Raw genomic sequence first — 26762 nt, forward strand, 5'->3', positions numbered from 1 at the left:
ACCCTAAAAGTCACGAGACTTGACTTGATATGAAATCACTTGCCCTAAAGGACTTGAGACTTGACAAAATTTTGACTTTGTTGGACAGGACGTGACAGGACATGACTTGTGGCTTCTCGCTCAGGCTTTCAGACTTTATTTGGACTTTGCAGTAAATGACTAGAGACTAGATATTACTTGGTGTGAGAAATATTGATTTCAGGTGGTCTGTGTTTCTTTAATCTTTGTTTGGACGGGGCTGAAACATCATTAAATCATCCTGATGAAAGATGCTTCTCAGCTTCATCACACAGAACAGAAGCTGCATTTATTTGTCTGTTTTAAAGAAGGTGACTTGGCAGACTACCGAGTGGATTCAGATCTTTTGCAGACTGATTTATCTGACCTGAAACACCATCAGGCTCTTTGTCACGTCCGCAGTGTTTCCTCCACCTGTGCAGCAGCAGAGTGTTGGAGCCTCGCTGCACTCTGCGGTGCGATGTGACCTGGATGAGAGCTGGAGGAGACGTAATGTGGGGCAGCACAGATTGCATTGTTTCCACGGGGCCGGGGACCGCAGAGCTGAGGAAACTTCAGGGACACAAACTGCTTAAAGGAGAGCGCTGAAAGAGATGGCCTACTCTGCGCGGCTCTCTGAGAGGCTCCACTCTGTTCGTCTGGTCCGAGGCCAAGAGGAAAATTAGAGATGCCTGATTGATTAATTTACTCCCTGCTGATTAAATTTCATCAGACTGGTAGAAGACAGTTTGGAGCAGGGACGCAGATGTTGCTCAACCCGCATATCTGTCGTGTTCTCATTGATTAACATGAACTCTTTGGCCGTGATCAGGAGCAAATCAAATCAGGGTTTAAATGTTGGCCTTCAGAAAACTTTACTTTTACACTCTGGAGTGGTGAGCTAAATGAAACAGGATTAATTCCTCCGCTCGTGTTGGTCTCGTTAGTGAGAGTACATGCAGCGGCGTATGAGAACTGGAACGCGTCACAAAAAGAAATGATAAGAACGCACGGCAGCAGTGAAATGATCTCTGCTGGGTTTTCCTTCGACTGTCTGCTTCCATCAGGCTCGTACAGCTCCTGCTTGCTGGTGGTGTGTTTTTGTGTCTTCATTAAAAGAGTAGAAATAATTGTTATTGACTCTCCTGGCAGAGAGCAGTAATCTGGAGTTAAACCTGCCTCCAAGGGGGAACTAATAACAGGCTTGATTTAGACAGAGAGTAACTCTGATCTTCATTAAGGAAATCAGATTAAATTAATCAAGACGAGGATGAATCGACGTCTCAGTGTGTTTCAGACGAGGTCGTTTGGACAAGTTTAATGACTCATTTTTAAAGATTCTCCCCTCAAAGAAAGCCTCCATGGCTGTACGACATTGTTCCCCAGACGCAGGCGTGTAGAGAGAGCTTAGAAAAGAAGTTCAAATCAGCTGTGTCAGTGACACTTTTTCACGTCCAGAAGAAGCCTCTCAAATAGGTTTCAGCTGCTTCTAGACGATTCAGGACTTTGTTTCACGCTGCGATCTTAAGAGCACAACACACCAAAAGACAAAGCTCATTTGACTCCGTGTACAACGAAGTATAACAACCTGGGACTACTGTTTAAAGCACGTCTCGATGTTGTGACCAAGTCATCTTTGCTCGAGTCCCAAGTAAGTCTCAAGTCTTTGGTCCAAGTCGCAAGCAAGTCAATTTTTCTTGGGCAAGTCAAGTCCCTTTTTTCCACCCCAGATCCAGCACTCTGACCTGTAGTATCCGGTCTTTATAAAGACAAATCACAAGGTGTTAGCAGCCCGTCTCATAATGATATTATTGACCAGTTTATATAACCTGTTCAAACAGTCTGACAGTGAATTGTATCTGTGTTATCTTGGCACAGACGCAGCCATGATGATGGTCTGCTCTGAGAGCGTGTTGAGGAGTAACGAGTACGACTGATGAGGCTTCTCTTTGGGGGCTTTGATGTTGCGTGTTGCCATAGCGAGGAGTTTGACTGACAGCCAGTCCTCCAATCATGACCATCACATACAGGGAGCTTTTTGAACACACTCAAGTCATCCGAGTCATCATGCCTCAAGTCAAGTCAAGTCGCCAAACAGAAACAGTGACTCGAGTCGACTTGAGTCCAAGTCACCAAGTCACCAAGCCCATTTGGACCCATCCGTTGCTATATTAGATGCTCAGAGACACAGGAACAGCAGGCCGGGATGTGAAACAAAGAAAACACACCTCATAACAAAAGAGACCCCTGGAAACAGGTGTCCTGAACAAGGCGCTAAAGGGTATATTGAAACAGACGTTAAAGGGTACCTTAATACAGACACTAAGGGGTACATTAATACAGATGATAAAGGGTATATTGAAACAGACGTTAAATGGTACCTTGATAAGGACTCTAAAGCAGGCTGCGAAACATACACTAGGTTAAAGGACAGAATAAAGGGTGCGTCAGAGACAGTAAAGAGTGTCTTTAAACAGAAGCTTAAGGAGCCTTGACACAAAAGAGACGCCTTGAAAAAGATGGAAAAGAAACATCTGGTAATAAAACAGATGAAACAGGGCACCTTTACACAGATGCTGAAGGGTATATTGTTTAGAAGTTACCGGTTACATAGACAAGCTAAAGGTGCCTTGATACTGACGGTAAAGGGTGCTTTGAAACGTACAGCGGGTGACAGGACAGACGGCTTGTCCCTGAGGCTTTAATCTTAGTTTGGACTCTGTTGGACAGGACAGCAGATCGAGATGGACTTAGTAAAGGACTAGAGACTCAACATTACTTGTGACTTTGTCTCAAGGCGTTGAGAGTTAAATTGGACTTGAGGCTTACCTTAAAGAACTTAACCTCCACCTGACTTGTGACTTTTCCTCAAGGATTTTCGACTTGCCCTGAAAGTCATGAGACTTGACTCGGACTTGAGACAAACCCAAAAGGACTTAAGACCTGACAGGACATGATTTGACTGCTCTAAAGGACTTGGTTTGGACTTTATTTGCACTTAATTGGACGTTAGTTGATACTCGACTCGGACATGACTTGTCCTTTAGGCTCTGAGACTTCGTTGGACTTCTAAAGAGCAGACACTAAAGGGTACATTGACAAAAAGTATGCACAACTCTTCATACGATATCGTTTGAACAGATGTGTGAGTGAACATGATTCTGTAAACCTCCTTGGCGTTGAAACGTGAGAAAGCACACCCGTCGTTTGAGCTGTAGTTCCTTTGAGAAGGAAAACTTTGCACACAACCAAACAAAGTCGGGTAGTCCAAAGTAAGAGCAGTTAGTTGGTCTTTAAACTCTGATTAATGTCGACAACAAAGTGTTTGGGTGATAATTCATCATTCGTTTTATCTTCACGATAGCTCCGGCTCCCTGAAGGTTTGTTTATAACTTATCTGTTTCCTGTTCTGTGCCCCTCTGACTCCTTCAGCCGATTTCAATGTCTTTATTATCCCTGCTGATAAAAATGATGGCAGACTACTGCACAGAAATAAGGACCACACTGTGAGACACTGGATTATCTTTGTTACCCCCTCTGGACCTTGTTGATTATGCTTACCCCCCCCGGGCCAGAAAACCTGTCGTGGACACAGAGTCATTATCTGCAGCTCCATCATCAGCTTGACAAGATGGATCCATGAACAAATCCCATTTTCTTTCCCAAATAAAGCCCCTAACAAGCGGCAGCAGCGTGACAGCACGCCTCACACACTCTGCTGCAATGTCACGCAAGTCAAGTGAAGCTCCGGCGCGTCCGGAGACATCTTGTCGAGGAAACTGACCACAGATTCAGCGAGCGCCTCCGGGCTTGGCTGTTCCATTTGTCGGGAGCTAATGTAAGAGCGGATGCACAGTCGCCTCGTCGGGCCGGATGCTGGTCTCTACCCTGCGTATCACAAGTTCAATTAATTTCACAGTTGGCGGCACCCACAGTCATTTCAGCAGGGCCTGTTGTCTGGAACTGGAGAGGAATGGGAAGAATGATGCAGCCCTCCTCCTCCCATGAAAGCTCCACTCGCCCGGAGCCACATCTGATCTGATAGGGCCACGGCCGTACGCCATATTAAAGCTCGCTTCACGGCGATAAGGGAGAAGAGATGAGCCGCATGCATCATTGCTGCTCTGTGAAGACGTCTCTTTTCACGTCTCATTCAACAGGAAAAGATTTGTTTCCATCAGAACGCGGCTCATTAAAGAGATCTCTTAATTGACAGATCAATCATAACACATGGATAACGTCTGGGAGGCAGATAAATAAATCAGTAGGTTCTCCAGAAGTTCAAATCAGCTCCACATGACATGACAGTAACTGTACACACACTCCCCGGACACAGCCTTTCACTGAGTCTGAAACCGTCTTGTGATGTGAACATGCAAACGTTTTCTGACGCATACACTGGAATAGCAGCGCCCAAAAAACCTGAAACAACCCGACACAACCCGACACAACCCGAAACAAGCCGAAACAACCCGAAACAACCCGATACTCTGGAGTCCTTCTGAAACGTTTCACTGCAGCATGAGAACTGACTCGTTCTGCATCCATCTAAACTAAAGGACAATGTTTACAATGTTTGCTAATGAACGCACCCTTCAAACCGTTAGCTGATGACTTAGCCAATGCTAATCCTTTTTGCCTTTCAAACTTTGACCTCTAGTCCAAATATGGTCACTTCCGGCTCCAAAAAACCAAGATGGCGACGGTCAGATGCCAAACTTGATCATGACTACACAGTGGCGTCAATCAACTCTTACCTACAGTCTATCGATCAGAAGCAGGACACACCCTGGAAAAGACGTCGTGGGATTGAGTCTCCAAACGAGCTCACCTGCACCAAGGCAACGGACCGAAAGACCTGATCCGTCTCGCTTCAGGACCTTTTAATACTGTGAGGTAAATGAGCTGCTGTGTGCTGCACACCGGCTCAGTGGCACACACTTATATTAACATCTAATGCTGATGGCGCTCTGCAAACCACATTATCCGCGATGATGAATGAGAGCAAACTGTGTAAATATTATAATGAACCCTCCTGCATTCCTGCCGGCTCCCAGCTGGTGTCTCCTCTTAATGAGCGCCGAAGAAAAGTGGCCACACAGCTCGTTGAAACATCTCTGATTGATGTTTCACATTACGGGCGGAAAGGGCCCGTAAGAGTCTCAAACCTTAAGATCAACTTCAGCTTCTTTTCCTCGTCTCTCTGTGAGGCAGGGCGGTGCCTTCTCTTCCAGGACAACACACAGGGGAAGGTGCTAATCACAGAGCTATCTGCTGCTCGCTCTCAGCTCTTACACCTCTGCTTTACTCCACAGATTTGCACCCCGGTAAGCCTGCGATCCCCCGTCTTACTCTCGCAGCGTGGTGCTGTTTGGATGCTGAATTTTTCATATTTGTGCAAGCGAGGGCTCCCTCACATCTGTGCTTTTATAAAGATTTATGAATGAAGCCTGGTGCGGGTGTGTAGGATGCATCACTAGAGCGATTTCAGGTCGTCCCGGAGGGTCGCAGGAAGCAGGTGGGCGGCTGCTGGAAGGCGCTCGGCTTTTCCCATTCACAGAGAGCACGCGGAGGCAGCGGCTGATGAAGCATTTAGAGGAGAAGACTCCAGCGGCGGCGTCAACCTGCCGATGACTTGTAATTTCTGATGCCATTCTGCACACAATTACCAGCCGTTTGTGCTCGGAGTGAGAGCTCAACATCGCTCGCAATTTGTCACTCGAGCAGCAGCAGCAGCAGCGGCGTGCTGAGAGGAGTGGGAGGTTTGATGTGGAACAAAAATCACATCTCGACCAAACTGGGCGCTGATTTGTTTGTAGAGCAGCTTTCTGTCTCTCTGATGAGCTCATTGTGTCGTTACAGAGGCCTCTGTGTGATGTGTGTGAGTGTAATCTGTAGACGTGTGAGCACTCCAGATTGGAGCAGTGTGCTTGTACAGTATGAACACACGACAGTCTGCAGCACACACACAGGAAGGGCCACATGTGACGTGTGAGCGATGAAAACAATGTGTTGTTTAGGCTCTCTCATGGATTATTTTTTGTCAGTCGGATGCTTAAATCTAATTTTGTCCAACGTTCCCTCCTCCTGCTATAAACAGGAAACACTGAATCCACTGTACACAAGACTATTACAGATCCTAGTTCCATTTATAGTGCTGAAAAATCACACAAAAACACGGCATCGAACCCCAAAACTACACCGCAAAGTTACGTTCACAGCCGACATATGAAGTGAACAGCAGTTACAGTTCAAACATACAACAAGAGGAGCATGTAGTGTTTCAAGTCTTCTTCAACACAGCATGATGTTCATTTAGTCACTGATGCTCCCATTGAGAGTCACACAGACCAGGAGGAGGGGCGGGGTTAGGGCGGGGCTACCTGTGATTGACAAGTCGCTACCATAGCAACCTGAAAAAAGCCTTATTCAGCTTTTAACTGCACCACGTCCCAAACTGTGGTCCGCAAACCAACAGGTGACATCACACTGGCTGAGTCCACTTCTAATAATCTGAACAAAGGTTACATACGTAACTACGGTTCTATGATTATAGAAAGGGGCTAGAGAGAGAGAGAGAGAGAGAGAGAGAGGACTGCTGCAGAAAGGGGGGTGGGGGTGGGTGGTGTCAGGAGTTAAATGCGTTTTATAAATTGGTGATGGGGTGTGTGCTGAAGCTCAAAGACGGTGTTTAAATTTGTTTTCTTGCTAAATAACCTTTGCTTGGTTTAGATTCTCAGAATCAATCAGTAAAATGTCAGTGTGTGTGTGTGTGTGTGTGTGTGTGTGTGTGTGTGTGTGTGTGTGTGTGTGTGTGTGCGTCTAAGTGAGTGTAAGTATTCTGAAATTGATCCCATTTGTTTTCCAAATGAGCGCGGTGTCCTTCACGACGGCGGCATCGACACCCGGCCTCTCCTCCCCGCACCGAGGCCGAGTGCCGTCCTTGCTCGTCAGCCTTTTCCTGAATTATTCTGTCGTTCCTGCAGCTTCCTGGTTTGAATACGATCCCTCTTTTTGTTAAAGGAGAATACTTTCCGTGTGATAAAAACAACGGCGCCTCCGGCCGGCCTGCCTACTGTATCAGAGCTAATTCTTTGCATACCAATACAGCTGTCCTGTGAAGCCTTGCTGCTTGGTGGCCGCTGTGCTGACAGAAGCAGTTCCACGTCCGGCTCGGCCCGTCCTTGCCCTCCAGCCATAATAGATATTGACAGGTGCAGCGCAGATAACGCTAATCTGCATCCTAACTGGATTTCACATGTCGTTTAAAGCTTTCTCATCGTAGCCGCATTCAATTCACAGCTTTGTTCTGCTGCTAATAACATTTCACGGTGGCACAGCCCACGGCCGTCAGAGGGAGGATGTGAGAGAGGAGCCTGACTCGCTCACAGGTGGACTCATGCTCGTTGGACTCAGGTTAAAACACATTTACCAGAGAGAAAGGTGAAATGAATCATGCATGATGGAAAATGGAGGATCCACTCAGTCTGTTTATTGATCCCAATCAAAGACCAGATTGTTCCAATGTTACATTTTGCCTCGAGTCTGGTTTGTGTTTTACCAGCGGACCAAAAGCTTTGATGCGCGAGGAAACTGCTCTCTGATTGGTCCAAATTTTCACGTAATAAACTCCCTTAACAAAGAGAGAGAGCACACTGATCAATCACAACCAAAAACCGGGACCCCCGTCTTCAGGCGGACCAGAGTTAGAGATTGCTTTCACACCACCCCGAACCGACCGGACTCTCCGTGTAAACGCACCAGGGCTCGGTTCAAACGGACCTTGGTGTCCCTTTAATGCCCCTCTTCCTCCCTGTGAGCTCTTTTGCCCCGCTGGTTTGTGACTGTTTTTAACTCTTCTATGAACTTTACTCTAAACTTCACATTAACGTCGATGTTTGTCCCGTGCCCCGTTCTCTTCGCAGCCACTTAAAGACGACCACACGAGCTCAACCTGACACAATAAGGACGTAATGAAATAAATGAATGCGTGAAGCGTTTTATTTATTTCGTCACTTTGACAGTTTCGTTTAAACATCAGCGTTGACTTTGAATTTGTATCCATGACTGTCGGAGATGTTTGTTCCCTGAAGGATCAAACGCAGTCTGACGCAACCTAAAGCAACGACCACTAAACTACACAGCTGCAGAAACTGAGAACAAACACACCACATACGTCTCTGTAACATCGCCGTCAGGCTCCGACACTGAAGTAGTTATCTTTTAGAAGGGCTTTTTCCTCTGGGGTCATAGGTCACATTCGCCTAAAAGATCAAAATCAGATTGAAAACCTGAAGCTGAACATGTGAAGTCACAGGAGCGTTCAAAGATATTCCTGACACTAATAGAAACAGACAGATACGCAGCAGGACGGGGACGAGGTTATATATTTCCAATTTGAGATAGCGACTGTTTGCACGCCCTGAGTGGTGCTTTAATGTGAGATATCGCAGACTGACGCTCCATCCGGTCAGCTCTTCAGACGGGTTTCAGTGCACAAACATGCACTGCATAATGCATGAGAGGCTGCAGCATGCGTGTGTGTGTGTGTGTGTGTGTGTGTGTGTGAGTCTCAGTGTTCACTCGCAGCCATGTGCTAGAAAAGGCTTGTGGGATTCTCAGAGTGTGAGTTTCCTCCTCCCGACCTCATCAGGGTCATTAGCCGGGTGTTTAATGGCCGGCCGCGATAAGGAGAGGAATCAATTCATATTGTGCTTTTGGCCGTCGCAGAGCCGAGCCCAGTGAGAGGAACGTCCCCCCCGCTGCTCTGAATCATGCTCATTGAGAAGGAAGCGGAAATTACCACTTCAGTGAACGCTGCGCCGACTCAAAATGACCTGATAAAGACGAGTCAGAGTCTGCATGGGAGCCGGTCGGGCAGTTCAGAGATGTAGCTCATGTTTGGTTACTCACAGAGGCTCAGGCATGTTGGATGTTACAGGAAGCATAAATCATCTGTACACACAAAGATTCAGGAGTCTCACATCGAGGAGTTTATGGAGAGAAAAAACAATAAAAACAGAATATAAAGTTCCTGTTTGTGTCTCCGTCCTTCCTCTACCCGACACACACCTTTACCTTGTGTCCTTGCCGTGTTGGAGCCTCAGGTGTCCTTGGCGTGTCGGAGCCCTCAGGTGTCCTTGGCGTGTCGCAGCCCTCAGGTGTCCTTGGCGTGTTGGAGCCCTCAGGTGTCCTTAGCGTGTTGGAGCCCTCAGGTGGGCTCAGTCTGCAGCAGAACAGCTTCTCGTGTCGGTCTGAAGCAGATATTCACGCTGATGGAAAGTTCAATGACTGTAGTGTTAGTGTTAGTTACGTCTCCTCTCGTCGTTCCTCCTCTACTCTGTTACTCGGGAACAGAACGCTGCAGGAGCCCCAATTGTCAACAGAGCTGTCAATCATGAGGCCACGCCCCCTTTTTATAGCATCAAATAACTAATTAAAAGTAAACTTGTCAGAAAAATGAACACTTGGACATAAATCAGCATGATAAGAACTAACTATAATGACAGAAACCATGTTTGACGTGTACTTTGATTTTATAGTTTGACTCATGTCCCATCTGTTAACATGGAGGAGGCGGGGCTTATGAGCTATACTGCAGCCAGTCAGCAGGGGGCAACAGAGAGGGTTTGGCTTCACTTTTAGGGAGCTGTCATGTCGGCCATCTTTATGATCCAAGCAGAAGTTGTCATGTAACGCAGCGAGCTTCTGTGTGAACAGACGTCTAGTCACATTTTTGCTGATGTACCGGCCCTTTAAAAGTGGATCAATTATTGTTATTATAAATTTTTTTAAAGATAATTCAGCATACGTCGCTCGGTAATTCATCTATCCAACATTTAAATGTAGCAAACTGATGCATTTATTCATGTCTGGTGTTCCTAAGTGTGAAAGTAAATCAGTGTGTCAGACTCCCGCAGGACGCGGCTACAGCTTCTCCGTTTTGCTCGGAGACAAATGTTTTTAATGTTTCCTCCTTTTTAAAACTGGATTTTCTATGAAAATGTAATTCCACGGTTGCCTTAAAACTTTATGCAAATACACCAATTACTCTCGTATATAAATATGCATTAGATTTTTGGAGAGGCACATTATGCAGAGAGCGTCTCGTTTAACCTTGTCGTCACCTGCTGTTCGAACAACCGCACAAAGCTTCCTCTGCTGTCTGACCCGACGACGTGGTAAACATTTCACTCTCCGCAGCCTGTTCCTCGACCCGCTGGACAACAACACTTCTGATTGAGAGTGGCGTCGCTCGGCTTTATGAGATTCTGTTCTTTGGTCTATCCGGTTTCATCTCGAGCTGCACGGTCACAAATATAAACAAACAACTCATCCGATCATAAAGGAGCTGAAACAGGATGTAGCCTCTTGTTAGCCTGTTAGCTTCTCCACATGCCTCATCACCCACACAGCCTGAAACTTTACACGACTTGAAGCTGAACTGGATCCACAAAAAGCCCGACTCACCGCTCGATCTCTCTGAATCGATAGAGAGCGCTACGCTCGGTTGGTAAACACGAGTGCGCAGCGCCGATGATGATGTCACGTTACACGATTTATCGATCTCAGACTCTCGAGTTCGAAGTTTCAGTTTCCTGCTCGAGTTCGGAGACGGTCACAGCTTCAAACACGTTGACAGAGGAGGAGGCGGTAATGGAGGCAAAGTGGGAGAGTGATACCTGCTTGGCACACTTCAGCTCGCCTCCATTTGCACTCACACACACACACACACACACTCACACACACACACACACACACACACACACACACACACACACACAGTGTAGGCCTGCAGGGATCACAGCGCAGGGAGGAGGGAGGATCCTGCAGCAGCGTCCCAGTAAGACAAGGTCACCTTAAGTGGATTGGGATGAGAGAGGGGGGGAGAGAGCAATCCCCCCAGGACACAAACAGGGAGCATTTCATGAAAAAGTAATTAAGCAGGATGCACATCAGTGGAGGCCACAGGCGGAGGAGGCGAGGAGAGAGGAGAAGACGCCCCGAGGAGGAGACGAAGCTTTGTACACAACATGTCTGTGCGTTTAGCCAACAGCTCGCGAACAGCAGCGTTTAACCTCCGACTGTTCTGGGTGTCAGGAAATGAGAGAGAGAGTAGAGTTTTATTATTCAACAACTTTTATTAAAGGAGAAACAGTGTTCCCCACAGAGCGACGGTGTACCTGTGGCGTGCAGGAGGGACGTACCTGAGGACGCCTCGCCTGCCACACCTCGACATAAAATCAAAATACACGTCAAACATGGTTTCTGTCATTATAGTTAGTTCTTATCGTGCTGATTTATGTCCAAGTGTTCATTTTTCTCACAAGTTTACTTTTAATTAGTTATTTGATGCTATAAAAAGGGGGCGTGGCCTCATGATTGACAGCTCTGTTGACAAATGGGGCTCCTGCAGCGTTCTGTTCCCGAGTAGCAGAGTAGAGGAGGAATGACGAGAGGAGACGTAACTAACACTAACACTACAGTCATTGAACTTTCCATCAGCGTGAATATCTGCTTCAGACCGACACAAGAAGCTGTTCTGCTGCAGACTGAGCCCACCTGAGGGCTCCAACACGCCAAGGACACCTGAGGGCTCCAACACGCCAAGGACACAAGGTAAAGGTGTGTGTCGGGGAGAGAAAGGGGCAGGACGTCGATACTGCGGCTCCAGCAGCCGATCTGACATCAGCAGCACAGGATGGTGAACGAGAGGAGGCGCTTCAGCCATCTTTATATACAGTCAATCAGATGGGATAGTGAACACAACACGGGGACAGTGAACACAACACAGGGACAGTGAATGCACCATCAGATTGACTGATACCAGACATAAATCCGTCTCACAGAGTCACTCCACCAAACACTCGAGCAGGTATATTATTAGTGTAAGTGTGTGTGTGTGTGTGTGTGTGTGCGTTGATCCACACACAGCTCAGTGTGTTGTTATATCACACACACATGAATATTAATGACAACATTACTCTGAGCTTTGTTTAGCAGCTTGTTAGTCCTGACGTACATTCAAATGTGTTCTGTTTGTGCTGTTCCTTCCCCACGCCGCGCCCACGCAAACAATACAATGTCACACACACACACACACACACGCACACACACACACACACACACAGGTCAGGGACGTTCGGGCTCAGACGTGCTCGCTCTTAGAAAGCCGCAGATTTTCTCGGAATGATTCTAAATGTTTGTTTGTGTGAAAGAAGCTGCAGAAAGAGGAGCTACAAAAGGCCGTCGATGTAAGAAAACATTCAAATGCTCGATCACACATTCAGGTCAAGAGCTTAAATATTTTATCAACATATCAGATGTGAAATATACCAAATATTTAGAGAGCAGAAGGATTCTGTACTTATGAGGACTTCTGTGTGTTTTCAGCAGCTAAAGAAGATGAGAGGAAGCACAGAGGGAAAGAGGAAAGGATGCATAGAAGGATTGAGGACAGGATGTAAGGAAGGAATAAAGAAGGGAGGATAAAAAGAAAGGAAGCAAGAGAAATAAAAAAGGGAGGAAGGAAAACGGGGAAGCTATGGATGGAAAAAAAGCAGTAAGGAAGGGAGGAGGGATGCAAGGGTGGAAGGGAGGGTAAACAGGAAGGTGGGGAAGACAGAACTAAAGGAGGGAAGGAAAGAAGAAGGATGCATGGATGAGAGGTAGGATGAAAAGCCACTTGAAGCAAAGGAAGGAAGGAAGCATGAAAGGAATGAAAAAAGGGGAAATAGGAGAGAGGAAGAGAGGAGAATGCATAAAAGGAAGAATAAAGAAGGAAGGAAGGAAAAGGGGATGGATGGAAAGAAAGGGGTATGGCAGGGAGGAATGAAGCAAGGTAAGAAAAGCACAAAGGAAGCAAGGACTGAACCAAGCAAAGAGAGGAAGTATGGACGAAATAAGGACAAGATGTGAGGAAGAAAAAAGAAGGGAGGAAAGACAGAACTATACAAGGGAGGGAGGAAAGAAGAAGGAAGGATGCATGGATGAGAGGTGGGATGAAAAGACGCTGGGAGGAAAGGAAGGACGGAGAGACATGAGATAAAAAAGGAAGCAGAGGAAGAGGAAGAGAGGAGAATGCACAGAAGGTTTAGTTTTGGGTTTGAGTCATTTGAACCTGTCAGGTGCAACGAGGGTCGTTTCAGGGAGCTAGGCGTCCTCAGATTCACAAAGGGTCACTACCAAGAGAACACGCTTGTTTGTAGCTGTACACTCGTTGCCTGCGTTCACTCTTAAAGTTACATGTTCTAGTAAAGATTGTTCAAAGTCGACACAACACGGAGCTTGTTGAAGAAAAGCCTCACATATCTTCTCCTATCCACTTCCAACGACGTGTTTCATGATCGAGTGAACAGATTCCCACCACACAGCTTCTCCCGGCTCTGATCGTCGCTCTACATCACAAAGACTCTGTCAGGTCACAATCATCCGTTCAATAAAACACACCTGCTGCTGCCCACAACCGCTACCTTCAGAGAAACACCTCCTGGCACAGCGGATATTTATGTCACTTACTCCAGAAACTGTGCGACAAACTAGAGGTCTTCAGGGGTCCGAAATAACAGAGATGATCCATGAAAGAGCTGCACACACAAGCAGGGACACAGACCAGAGGAAGTCCGAACAGACGTAGATGTTGTGTGTTTGTAGTTTAACAAAGACCACAGAGGGATAAATCTTCTCTATCAGGACCTCCAGAACTTGGACCAAATGTCTCATTAAGATAAGCTGTTGACGACCTCTACGACAGTTTAGCTGAGAGGTAAGCAGCACTATCGCCACGGCTGAGCAGAAACTATAAGTCGGAATATTATCAAAAGAAAGGCATCAAAACCGAACCACATAAGAGTCACAATATGTGCGAAATCAGCATAAATAAAGATCAGAGGGTCACTGTGACACTCCAACTTGAATGCCTAATCATGTAACATCAATGACAGAAGCCACGGCAAAGTTTAACTCTGGTATTTTTAAGCCTGGACACTATCTTTGACATATTTTGGGGTTCAAAGTGTTACATACAGAAAGGATCCCTACAGAGAGAGACCTTTTTGTTACAGAGGAAGATGATTTTTTAAAACCACAAACAGACGTTTCATCGCTCTCTGCAAACACACCAGACTCCATTCATAAAAACAGTGATTTTACCTCACAGAACACAGGAGCTGCTGCTCTGCTGCTGCCACTATCAGTTAGTCTTTTGTCTTATTGTGCGTAACAGAAATATTGTATTAATCTAATCTAACCATTAAATACAACAATGTCACACAAACAAACTAAACACTTGAGGCAGGGGTAGACCAGCAACTGAGGTAAAATCACTGTTTTTCTCAATGGAGTCTGGTGTGTTAGAAGTAGTGGGGTATGTCAGTGCGTTGTTGCTATGGAGACGGTCAGCTGTGTCTGTGTGCATTCCGTTGCTCGTTGCTTTGATGTGAACGGCCCAGTTTTAGAGCGTTTACGATGTCGAGGGATTCTTTTGGCGGTTGCATCCAGTCTTGTTGCGAATCATTGATCTGAAGTGGTCTTTAGTTCCAGCACAATATATGTCGCACAAAAACACAAATAATTTTACCTTTCACAACGTGGTCGTAGCCGATCAACTAGGCAGAGGTAGACGAGCATGTCTCGTGTTTTGTGAGCTTAAATCAGTGTTTTTCTGAATGGAGTCTGGTGTGTGTGCAGAGAGCGATGTAACGTCTGTCTGTGGTTAAAACAATCATCTTCCTCTGTAACAAAAAGGTCTATCTCTGTAGGGATCCTTTCTGTCATGTTGTCACACACTTAGAATAACAATCTGAGCCTGTCAGTGGAAACAACAAGAACTTTTAGTGGACGACCTTTGACCCATCAAGGATTATGTTGCAGCCATTACAGCCTGTTTCACTGCTGCAGGACGAACACATCTACTGGAGACATTTAAACATTTATAGTAATTTAGACCCAAAAATATGTAAAAAAATACGGCCCAGATTTAACATAGCAGAGCTAACCCTTTAATGTCTGGCTTCTGTTCATAATCGCACATAAATAAAGCTCGACTGAGCAGCATCCATTATAACCTGCTGTCAAAAAAAACCCCACTAGTGGAGATATTTTGGCTCCAAATCCAGCCTGGGAATAATATGAATAAAATATTATGACTCTGGCACTCCTGCTGTGGTTGTGGGCCAAGTGCACTCGACTGGCCCGTGTGTGTGTGTGTGTGTGGGTGTGTGACTTGTTATCAGGTGCGAGCAGACAGCAGGATGTGTGGATTTTTCCCCGGCAGAAAGAAGCAGAACATTTAGGGAGACGTACCGTAGGAGATGGGGATGTCCAGGTCGCCCTGCCAGGACATCTGGCCCGACTCGTCTATGGAGTGCTGCGCTGTAGAAACACAACAACAGGCCTCTTGTTTACGGCTCGCTCTCACTCTGCTTCACATTTATTAAAACTCCAAAGGAGGACAATAGAGAGGAAATGTGCTACTGTGCCGGGCTGCACCCGCACCGGCTGCCTACCAAGTGTGACTTTGTCATTGGAAGTGAGGATTTAATCATAGATAATAAATGTGTGCGCGGACTTTTGCAAGATGTCACTTCAAGCCATTATGAATTGTGATGTCCGACTTCCACCCAGCTCAAACAAAAGTCACAGTTTTGAGTCTTTGGCAGAAACACAATGACAGCATGACACAGTAGCTTTGAGAGATTATTATTGTGAACTTCAGCGGCTGTGTGAAGTGGAATCAGATAATGAGGATGCTCTGTACCTTTCAAATGGCCTCGTCCGAGTGTCACAAACCCAGAGGAGATGAAGTTGTGCATGTCCTGGCCGCCGCTGCGCAGGTTCTCCTTCCCATAGTGCCCTGGTGAGACAAACAAATTCATATTTCAGCTAAATATTTGAGCACAGTCTGGTCTCACCACGTGGCTAATGAACAGCAGGCCAAGCTCTGAGGAAATTCACGCAGTCTTTTACACCATTAAGTCTCTCGTGACTTATACTGTGTACAGACAGTGTGTCATGAACGTCACACAGAAGAAAATAAAGAGCAAAACAGTGACGAGTCGGGGCTGAAAGGGCAAGTTAAACAAACTATCGCTCCTCTCCGGCTTCACCCAAATGTGGTCACTTCTGGAACAACAGGAAACCAACATGGCCGCCATCAAAATGCCAAATTAAAGCTCCACAAGGGCAGTCGACAAACTAATTTGTGACCGCTTTTTGTTCGCCGCTTGCTCTTCCACCCAAGCGTGGGCAAGTAAGCGTTCAACAAGTTCATCGAGCTCTCTTAGCCTTCTAAGTTTGAAACATAAGCAACCTTCGGTCAGCTACCACCACATCATTAAAGTGATAATCAATGACTGAGCCTGTGGCCCACTGACGAAAGCCTTTACATTTGCAGTATATAGTATTATTATGGGCTGGGTGTCTGTGGCGGCGCCCAGTGAGTGACGCGTTTTCCATCAGCCAGCAGTGGTTGGTCTGCCAGAGAGGGTAGGCGGAGCTAAGCGGCTGCTTTTCCACTCTCTGCAAGTATTGCGAGTAAACAGTAATCTACTATGGCTGAACAAACAAAGAAAAGATGGATGACTACAGATACAACTTCAACAAGAAGTGAAAATCCAAAGAAGAAGAAACAAACTCGACGCTCAGATGAAGCAAACAGTCTGAAAAGGAAAGCGACCGTCAGCCAGGAAAATCAAGAGTTACAACCGGAGCCGACCGTGGACATCTGGTTACATTCGGACGTATGTGCTTGCACTTCCTTTGTTTCGCCAGCCGGTGCGCCAAAGAGCACGAAACTGAAATCTTCAAGATTATATCTAAGTGGAAAATACGATGGTTACCTAGCGTAACAGCCAGCTAATCAATCAGCTAAGGACACGGACTGTTTAGCTTTGATTACTTAGCATTTGCTAACATCTCGAGCCCCGCCCTGTCTTCCAGATGTGGTCACTCCCCCAGGAAACCAACATGGTGAAGGCCAACATGCCAGATCAAGGCTTCACAAAGGCGAACAACAAACCAATGGGTGACGTGACGATGGCTGCGTCCATCATACGTAGTCTATGGACTCTCCTGGAGATTATAACTCAGCGACATTGCAGAAATCATTTTTAGAAGAATAAAAAAGGGGAAAAAACTTTTGCTTAATGGTGCAAAACTGAACAAATGTGGATTTATTTTCCCCAATGAGCAAATCCATCGATGGTGGCCATCCCATCGAAATAAATCCACTGCCAAATTTTACCTTTTTAAATTCCAGAGTGACTCAGCCTTAATACTGAGGAGTGTCTGTATTAAACTCCCCAGTCATTGCCTGTCGCTTATAAAGGAGTAGCCACAGATGACAGGAATACTAAACAGGGCTCAAATGGCTGAACTGACTCTCAGGTGGGATCATCAGCGCGCACCGCTAAAAGATGCCATCTGAAAGTTTAGGACTTTCATATCAGCCATTTATCACACGCTGCCTCTCTCCTCCGCAGTAAGCAAAGTGCTGCATTTAATTTGAAAATCAAACTTTGGTGCTTCCTGCTCCTCAGAGGGAAGAACATTTGGGTTTCATTCACAGACTGAAGCCCCTTCCTTTGAGGAAGCCCACCTCGTGTTTCATTGTAATGCAGTTACCACATCGCTGTTACCTCTTCTCTGAACATGTGCTGTAATTGAGCCTGAACACAAAGAGCGAGACAGATGCCCGCCTGATCGTCCTGCCAACCACAGAAACGACTCACAAAGAAATAAAGGAGAAATAACAAAGGAAACGTCTCCGCCTCTCCTCCCTTCTCTCGCTCTCTCTGTTAGTCCTGCTTCAACATTAACCGTCGAGCGTTTCTCCGAAGAACCACTTCAAAGTCAATAACATCACTCAGACCTTTGGGCCTCGGGAAGCCGGGATCGAACAGCATTTCAAATTATCATAATGAGGAGAAACACCTGGGACCGTTCGGCCCGGTGTTCATCACGCCGAGGTCTGGCACCGCGGCTCGTTTGTTTCTCTTTATCAAACCCAGAGGAGGATGATTAACTGATTTCTGACTCCTCTGGCCGTCTCTGTTCACCTGGGAATCCGTAAGAAGGGAAGGAGCGGAATTCTCTGCGTTCTTAACAGCGCACGTTTGTTTCTATGCAGACGATACAGTAGTGTAAATCTACATGACGTCTCCCAGGGTGAAACGCTGATGCTTCATGACCTCCACGTGCCCCAAGGACGCGCGGCGGAGCTGGAATCAGGCAGCCGAAGATGCTGACTGTGATATAAATTGTTCCCATGTGGCAGAACAAGCCTACAGCCCGTTATTATCTCTTCCTTAAAGTGCCTTATCTGCGCCGCATAATGAAAAAGATCCACAGGTCTGTTAAAGAATAAGCACACTGTTAAAGCTTTTCATCGTCTCGTCATGAATGAAGGGCAAAGTGTTTCATAAAGAGATAAAAACTCAAAACATCTCCTGATGGAAGTGAACAAAGCGTTACACTCAGCCGGCCTTCAGGGGAACGTAAACAGACACATCAGTGACTCACGTTTGTGCACTCCTCACGCCGGATACGAGACAATGCAAAGAGGAGGTCATGTTTCAATCGTCACTGTTTTTAATGCACGCTCGGTTCTGCTCGTCCACGGTCGAGTTAGCAATAATAATCACGCATATCTACTTTAACTTTCAAAATAAAGCACTCAAGTTAGCAACAATAGATAAGCAAGGACCAGTTAGACTTTCAAAATAAAGCCTGCATAGAAACATTTCATGAGCTTTGTCAAAGAGACTTTTAAGAAGCAGAAACGACTCGTTCATGTTCAATGGTTTGAGTTACAATATGTATTTACCTGCCGACATGATAAACACACCTTACAAACCTAAAGTTACTGACAGAAGTCAAGTCAACTTCTTAAAAATAGTCTGCATAGCACATCGAAACAAGAAGCTACAGGACAGTGTCCAGGTGTGATGCATGAGGGACCTACAGTGTCATATTTTGAAGTGCTCTGCCAAAGCTGCGATGTTTGACACATCGGATGAGACAGAACGAGCCGAGTTAGCAAAATCTGAAAAGAAAAGCTTTCAGGGTAACAAAGTTTTATGCTGCAGATCTCTCGTCTGTTGGGTCAGTGTTTGACTATAGCCAACAACCTGCTGGGTTAGCATAGCATGCAAACTGAAAACGGATACAGCTAGCCTAGCTTTGTCCGCCAGCACCTCTGAAGGCTTCTCAGACTCGAGTGCGTGAATCGTCTGCTGGTCCGTTGCTGCTTTGCCCCTGAAAGCTAACGTCCGAACCAAACGTCAATGACAGCTGGTGGAGCACAATGGCTGCTGAACTTAGCCGACAGCAGACGCACCAACTGTGATGTGGGAGTGTGTCTGCGTTTGTTCTCGGCCTCTGACTGAACTCAGGACTCAACAGAAACTCTGGGTCTCTCTGATGTTTCTCTTTTTGTGCTCTCGTCTTTATAAACAGACGACTGTGCACATTTTTCAGGCTGAGATTTGGTTGAACTCGTGTGGAAGCGTCTGTCTGAAGAGTGAACTCGCCCAGTCTCTCCATTCAGTTCATGTTCTGCTGAGTTTGTTTTTATGGAGGATGCGCAATATGGATTTCTTTGCAGCCAAAACCGACTCCAGATAATTCACTCAAAGTTCTTTTAAAAAACGATTTCAGAACGTGTAGTTTGTGTTCACCTGAGGGTCAGACAGGCTCGTGCCCAATGAGCTCTCAGATATCATGTCTGTTTGTTTGGCCTGTAAAAGCCCTGAGCGCACCTGAATCCAAAGCATTAGGTATAAACCCCACGTCAGCGTTGGAGCCCGGCGACGCTCCTGAGGCTACACGGTCTGTTGGAAACGTGTGGATGCTGTCGTGACGGCTTTCAGGCGTCCACACACTTTAAAGTTTCAGTTTAAATTCTCTGTCAAGCAAAATGATGGCAGCAGTCTAATGAGTGCATATGGTTAGAACAGCTTTCACTTTGATGAATACGAACACAAACAGCCTCTAATGGTGATTCTTCAGACAGACTGACACATGCACACTCATCAGCAGCAGCAGCAGCATGACGTCAGCCTCCAGAATATCAAACACAAATGAGTCTCGTGTCATTTTATCGGAAACTTCTGCAGAACTTAAAAACGCTCCCTGTGGCTGCGAGCGTCCTGCAGAGACGGCTCCTCTCTCCGCCTGCAGATTGTGGAAGACGTTTGTTTTCACAGCACCATAAAAATACTGTGCAAACTTTAGAGCACGACATAAGAGAACAGAACTCTAAGACGTTGAAGCGCTGATGCTCACTCTCGGACGGTGCTGGAGGATCCATGCTTTATCAGCCTCACACGAGTTCACATCGTGTACTGTTGTTTTTATCACTCAGGTGCAGCTTTATGTGGCGTAACTGTCCTGTTTGTTTCAGCTGAACAGTGCGATGAACCCAAATGGACATTATTGCATGAAGATACAGATTTGCAAAGCGTCTGAGAGTCTGCAAGAAGAGACGAGCAAACAACTTTAGAAATGCTGATTTTTGTTTGGATCGACTTTTCCTGCAGAACATCGAGGCGTCTGCGTGTCTTATTCGCGTCTTTGCATGCATTGCTTTTGGACCAGACGCTCCTGAAGAAAAACCTTAACCTTTTAAACACAGTTTGATCTCCAACCAAAATCTCTCACGCAGCCGATGCACGTGCACACAGTAGAAAACGACTCTTTAACTGGCGTCACTGTGTTCATAAATTTGTCATTAAATGTGAGTCACGTCTTCCCTGGAGAGCCTCCATCCCTGCTTGGACTCCCTCCACCCTCCACCCTCCACTCTGACGCTCCCTCCATTCAAAAGCATCCTCTCCTGCACTGTGACGTCCTGGTGCTCCTCGCCCAGCGCACAATGGGGGCTGAGATGACACAGGTCGGACAATGAAGACATCTTTTATGTGGGCGGTATCGTATTATGAACAAGATAACAATGTGTGTCTCTGTGAATCACAGGGAGGGAGAGTCGTGTTGACACAGACAGAAGCACGGTGGCCTTCAGTGTTCAGTAATTAGCACCGGGCCGAACCTTTATTAGCTTCGACTGCTACGACGGTATACTTTATATTTACATTGTATAAAAGGCTGCGTAATAAGGTTTTCTCAGTCTTCATATCGTATTTTTCCGGGCTCTTCTGAAGGATTACCAAGTAAATTAAAAAACACAAATCATGCAGAACCTGGACAAAGAAAGAGAAACTGTATCTGCGTGAGAAGCTTTGATTTTGGCGGCTTTCTTTTGTGCTAGAAGATTTCTGTAAAACTTAAAGTTCAAAGCTGCGGCTCTGCACGGCTGGAATTTTAAACTCGATGCGTGTCGTCGGGAATTCGTTAAGTTTGCCGAACAATCACAGAGTCTGTTGTTTCCAATAGATCAGCTGTTCAGTGTGTCCGATATTCTGACATCATTCTTCTGTTGGGGCTCAGGGCCGGATTAGCACGCCGGCTCACGAAGCTGAGCTGCGGCCCCCCACTGATGCCCTCCTTTCCCCAACAGTTAGCTTTATATACACAGCAAAACTGTAAGAGGGAAAATATAACTCAGGTCCACTCATGGGGGATTTTCTACGTTCAGAAGTGGTCGTTCAATTTGAGAACTCACTTACTGAGGTCACGTTTAGCTTTGGTCATGCTCACCCTGAAACCCTGCTCTCTACATCAGAGTCCCTGCTTGCACTCAGATTGGCTGTTTGCACTCGAGCTGTTCCTGTTAAACATCTGCTCTCAGATTTCTGATCTCTGACAACCCCGTCAGTCCGCTCCTTTTCGAACGTCTCATATAAACTGTTGCTTTCTGACAGGACCGACCCGTTTGGGGGCTTTTTGGTTCACAACCGTTGGAACAAAATCCACCAATTGATCATCAAAAGCAGAACCTGGCTGGGCTCTCATGAAGGTTTGGAGCAGTCAGGCTGCTACATGACTTCTTCTGCTTATTCCGAACAGACTTTTGTTTAATTGATGTTCTAAACTTTATTCATGTCGACTCGGTTTCACAAAAGTTCCCGATAAGTCCATAAAGGAGAAAGAGATTCTTGTATCCATGTTTTCCATGTTTTCATAGACAGTCAGCACGACCTTGAAACATGTGTTCATGTGGACGTACACTTCCTGTCTGCACAACAAAAGCTTTTGGAAAGTCAAGGGACCTGGCATAAGGAACGACGAGTACAAGCAAGGGGGAGGAGGGAGGGGTCAAACCAACAGAGGACTTTCACCCAGGAGACCAGGATTAGTGTGCCGTGTTGGACTTACTATTTTAACCCGAACCATGACCTTTAGTCGAGCAACAAATACTTGAAAGGTCAATTAACAGCTTCCAACTGCACCCCAAAACTTCACAATTTCTAAGTTGAGTCTTAAAGTATCAGCAGAGCTCATCATTAAAGACATCATGTGTGAGGTTTTCTCCTTTTCTCTGGAGGAACAGGAAGTCCTCCCGACTGCTCGGCGACTACAAAGTGTTCACACAAGTTAAATCTTCCAATCCTGCAGGAACGTGAGAAGAAGCCGCTCACGTCCTGCAGATCAGAACAATCTGCATCAGCTCTGCTCTGACACATTCCTCCATATTGGATTGGTGGTGGTGGTGGAGAGGAGGGTGGAGGCAGGGTGACACGAGAATGAAACATAACACTGTTGAATCTGGGACACCATACTAGGGCACTTAGCAAACGGGCTGATCCCTGGAGCTGGGATCTGGAGACCGGCGGATAAAAGTGGGAGGAACGGCGTGGCACGACAGAATTATCTCTGGACAAAGAGCGCGCGTTATTCCGCAGAAGAAGAAGATAATTTGCATCTCAATTTTGAGCCAGTGCTGAGTAGGCTTATGGGACTGCAGCGTGAGGGAGGACTCAGCCTGGGCCGTGCATTTAATTCACCATACATCTTCCTCTATATGTATCCTCTTAAGAAAGATTGAGCGGGAAGCTTATAATTCACAGCCCGTCCATCTATTTCAGTGGACGTCACTCAAGCTGTTGTGACAGACTCATGAAAGCGAGTAGTATATAATCAGAATATGTAGTGAAGGTTTCAACATGCCCTATTTTCCAGTCAGAGCTATTGATGTGTGTAATAGCAGAGCGGAGCACCTACCGTGGTTGGAGTGAACAGGTGTGTAATGATTCTTGGAGGTTCTGACCGGCGTCTCGTCTTTGGGCGACCCATCAATCGCTGCGATGTTTTCGTGTTCGTACTGAGATATTGGAACCGGTCCTTGTTGCCTCAGGATGTCTGCCAGGGCTCTGAAAGGAAATCACACAAGTGAAAAAATGTTTACACTGAATGTTTTCCAATTACCAACATTTGCTTTTTTTTTTTTCCTGCTCGCAATCCCCCGAAAGGTCCTTCTAATTTATTTAGCTACAGCTCCAATTTGAATCATAGAGGTTCGGAGCAATGCAGCGAGGAAATCCTAATTACAACCAGAGTCACAGGGGGGGTTAGATTTTCAATAACGCGGTATACAAGGTACAGAGGAGTCCTATTTATGTGTCGGACTCGAGCTCAAGGCTCATTTATTAAGAGTAACGTTAAAGCCTCGGCTCCGGAGCCACAAATAAAAGCAATCGTCCACTTCTTACTTTCAGAGGCCCCATTTCGTCTGCGGATGGAGAAACTCTCCTCCATCTTCTTAAATAAAATGAAACAGCAATTTAACTGTGTCAATGTCAACCTAAAGCGACCACACAGTCCACTTCTCCATAACTCTGTGACTTTGGGAGATATACGGTGTATTAATAGCTCTTCCCTTCCAGGATGAGCACACTTTAGCCGCCTTCTTGTTCACAGACGAAGGCGACCTGATTTTGCAGCGTCCCAGTTGGATGCTGGAGTTTGAGCTTCAGTAGTTTGAAGAAACAGGTCTGACTTAAAACATGTGCTTTAATAATATAGAATAAGATGCAGACGATGAAATGGAGCCACAGAAACGCAGATTTAAAAACAAAAGTTAAAGTTAAAACAAAAATTAAACACCAGTATGAAAGAATAATGTTAATAGTGCATGAAAATATGAAAAGAACATATTAAATATTGACAACTGCGTGCTCATAAGAGTGTTTCTAAGTCTGGAGACACTAATAATGCAAAGGCCTCGTCACCCTCCGAGTTCAGAATAAGCAGAGAAGGCCCATCTACTGATCTACGGTGACACGAAGGCACATACGGAGTCAATACATCTGTGATGTTTTCTGTTGCAGAACTATATATGACCTCGAAAGTCGGTAGCAAGGTCAAAAGGTCAGTGCAGAATCAAAGAGGGTTCTGTTTAAAGAAAGCGGTTGAGAGCATGTTAACTGAAAACAACAATGGGCCAAGAATGGACCCTTGGGGAACACCACAGTTAGACCGACCCACATGTAGGAGTCTTTAAAAACACAGGGAGGTATGAACAGCGGTTTTAAAGTAACTTAAAACCAAATCAAACCTGAACAATGAAAAAGATATTTCTATAAAGAAGCTGAGGGAAATAACAATGGGCTAAGAGTGGAGCCCTGGGGAACGCCACGATCAAACTGAGATACAGAAAAACAGGAATCTGCTGTTAAAAGACAAATTCTTGCAAGGGAGGTAAGAACATTAAAACATTCTTTATGGCATAAATACTCACAGAACACCAAATGTGTATTTAACCACCGCTGAAAACAGTCCCTAACAGTCGGATTCTAAAGATATATTTGAATAAAGAAGCTGAGGGAAATAACAATGGGCTAAGAATAGAGCCCCGGGGAACACTACGATTAAAAATAGGTAGAAGGTAAAAGGAATCTACTATTGTAATACGAGTTTTTGCAAGGGAGGTATGAACGTTAAATTTAAAGTATCTTAAAAATACTCACAGTAGCACCCTAACAATAACATTCTAAAGATGTGTATTGATGTGTGTTGTATGAAGGAGCTGAGGGGCAGCATGTCAGCAGAAAATAATGATGGGCTAAGAATAGAGCCTTGGGGAACGCCACGATTAAACTGAGACACATAGAAACAGGAATCTGCTATTAAACATTCTGCCAGGGAGGAATGAATATTAAGATTTTAACATACGTTATAAATACTCACAACAGCACCACATGTAGATTTTTCAACTGCTGCAAACAGTCCCCAACAAACGCACCATTTTCAGCTGTGATTAACATTTTGTAGAAACAACACGGCTCAGCTCCTCCAAGAAAATATCTTTGGCATTGCTGTTCTTGAGTTTCTTGTACTTTTAATGTTAAACATATTTGCTTATACCAGTAGTTCTGCAGCTGAATAATATTGGCTATAAAACATCCTTATAAAGACTTCCTCTGACTTTGACTTTGTGTTATTCTTCTGCTGTTTTTACCCGTCCACAGGCACCTCGCCTTTTTACCTCAGCTTCTCAGTCCTGCAATTGGAAAACAAAGCATTATTCTCGCCGCCTAGCCAGCATAAATTGGTTTGCTCTGCAGAAGTTGATCAATACCGCCTGTTCAAATCACTGGCTTTAGCTCTCACTCCGCATTTCTTGTGTTTGGGTGAAGGTCACCGACCAAACAGCAAAGGTCTGCCAACAGCTCAGTATTCTGCTCACACCCCCCCCCCCCCTTCAGCCGCAGAGGTAGGAGTCTAAATTACATTAAAGAAGCACCGGAAATCAGCGGAGACGCTTCCAGTTTTTAGGAGGAGCAGACTCTCGCCAAATATAAAGTAATCCCATGTTCCACTACTTCTTTTTGGTCACGGCTTGTCGGCGTGAATGTGTGCTGCCAGCCTCTGAGGTCTATTCCAGCAGACATCATTACGACAGCTCCGTGTGCCAGAGTGAAAAAACATCATACAAAGAAAAAAAAACACTATTGAGCGCTCAGCAAGGCATGGCTTCTCATTTAATCAAGCTCTCTGCAAACTCTGGTGGCGGCCGCTCATACTGAAGTGATGGTGTTAAGCTCTTGAACGGACGCCCCGTGGCTAGGAGGAGCAGAAAGGAGACACGAACTTCACCAGCGCTTCAGTTCTCAGGGCCTTTACATGGAAAAAGTGCCGCATCAGGAGCTTTGTTGCTCCTTTTGTTGTTTCTGTATTATGAAGTCTCGTGAGTGCATATGGATATTAAAAAGCTGACCGTGCCAAAATAGTGAAAAGACACTTAAGACAATCAGTGGAGCTTAAACGTTTGTGATCTCCTGCAGGAGCTCCTTTGTGTTGCTGCTGGAGACTTTCTAACAGGAACACGTCCGAGTGTTTCTCTGAGTAATCTCCATTACATGACATTTTCAGAGCAGCAGGTGCCGAAGTTGAATGACCGAGGCAGAACAATGCACAATTATCTTCATATCTTTAAGTCGATGTGAGACGTCCTCCTCTGCTCTGTGCAGCACTCCTGCTAATAGCAGGTGACTCAAGTCACTCTCTGGTGACAGCAGTGACGAAGTGTGACTCTATTCAGCAGTGGGAGGAAAACATGCAATTTTATTTAGACCGAACCCCCGATAAAAATCCATTTATCCTTTCATACATTTTCATCACCCTCGCCAGCGGGGATGGAGAGTATCCCAGCATGCATCACACCAAAAAACGCGATGGAGCAGGCTGTTCTCGTTCACTGAAAAGGAATGCACCATAGTTTGTGTATTACCCATGTGATCGCCGTGACCTTCAGCATCTCATCACACAAGGGACGCCTTTCGCCTCAGCACGAAACAACCAGAACAACCAGGACTGTGACGGGAGGCCGTCATTCGAGACCCGTCAGAGGCTACGAGTAGCCCGCGCTA

General features: G+C 45.8%; 1 protein-coding gene across 4 annotated transcripts in view; it reads right to left on the reverse strand.

Annotated features, from left to right (window-relative positions):
- Positions 1 to 26762, reverse strand: part of LOC138604408 (protein shisa-6-like) — a 74627-nt gene that overhangs the window by 44237 nt on the left and 3628 nt on the right. For 2 of the 4 annotated variants that reach the window (XM_069676333.1, XM_069676334.1), the window contains exons 2-4: positions 23116 to 23264; positions 15755 to 15850; positions 15301 to 15369 (exon numbers count right to left, since the gene is read on the reverse strand). In XM_069676333.1, coding sequence (XP_069532434.1) covers positions 15301 to 15369; positions 15755 to 15850; positions 23116 to 23264 — 314 coding nt within the window. Of the gene's footprint in view, positions 1 to 15300; positions 15370 to 15754; positions 15857 to 19124; positions 19128 to 23112; positions 23265 to 26762 lie in introns of all 4 variants that reach the window. The other 2 variants (XM_069676335.1, XM_069676336.1) reach the window with 2 other exon arrangements.

Source organism: Semicossyphus pulcher, unplaced genomic scaffold (assembly GCF_022749685.1).
Source record: "Semicossyphus pulcher isolate SPU_LCO1_2020_fin unplaced genomic scaffold, fSemPul1.0.p SCAF_25, whole genome shotgun sequence".
NCBI classification, from domain to species: domain Eukaryota; kingdom Metazoa; phylum Chordata; class Actinopteri; order Labriformes; family Labridae; genus Semicossyphus; species Semicossyphus pulcher.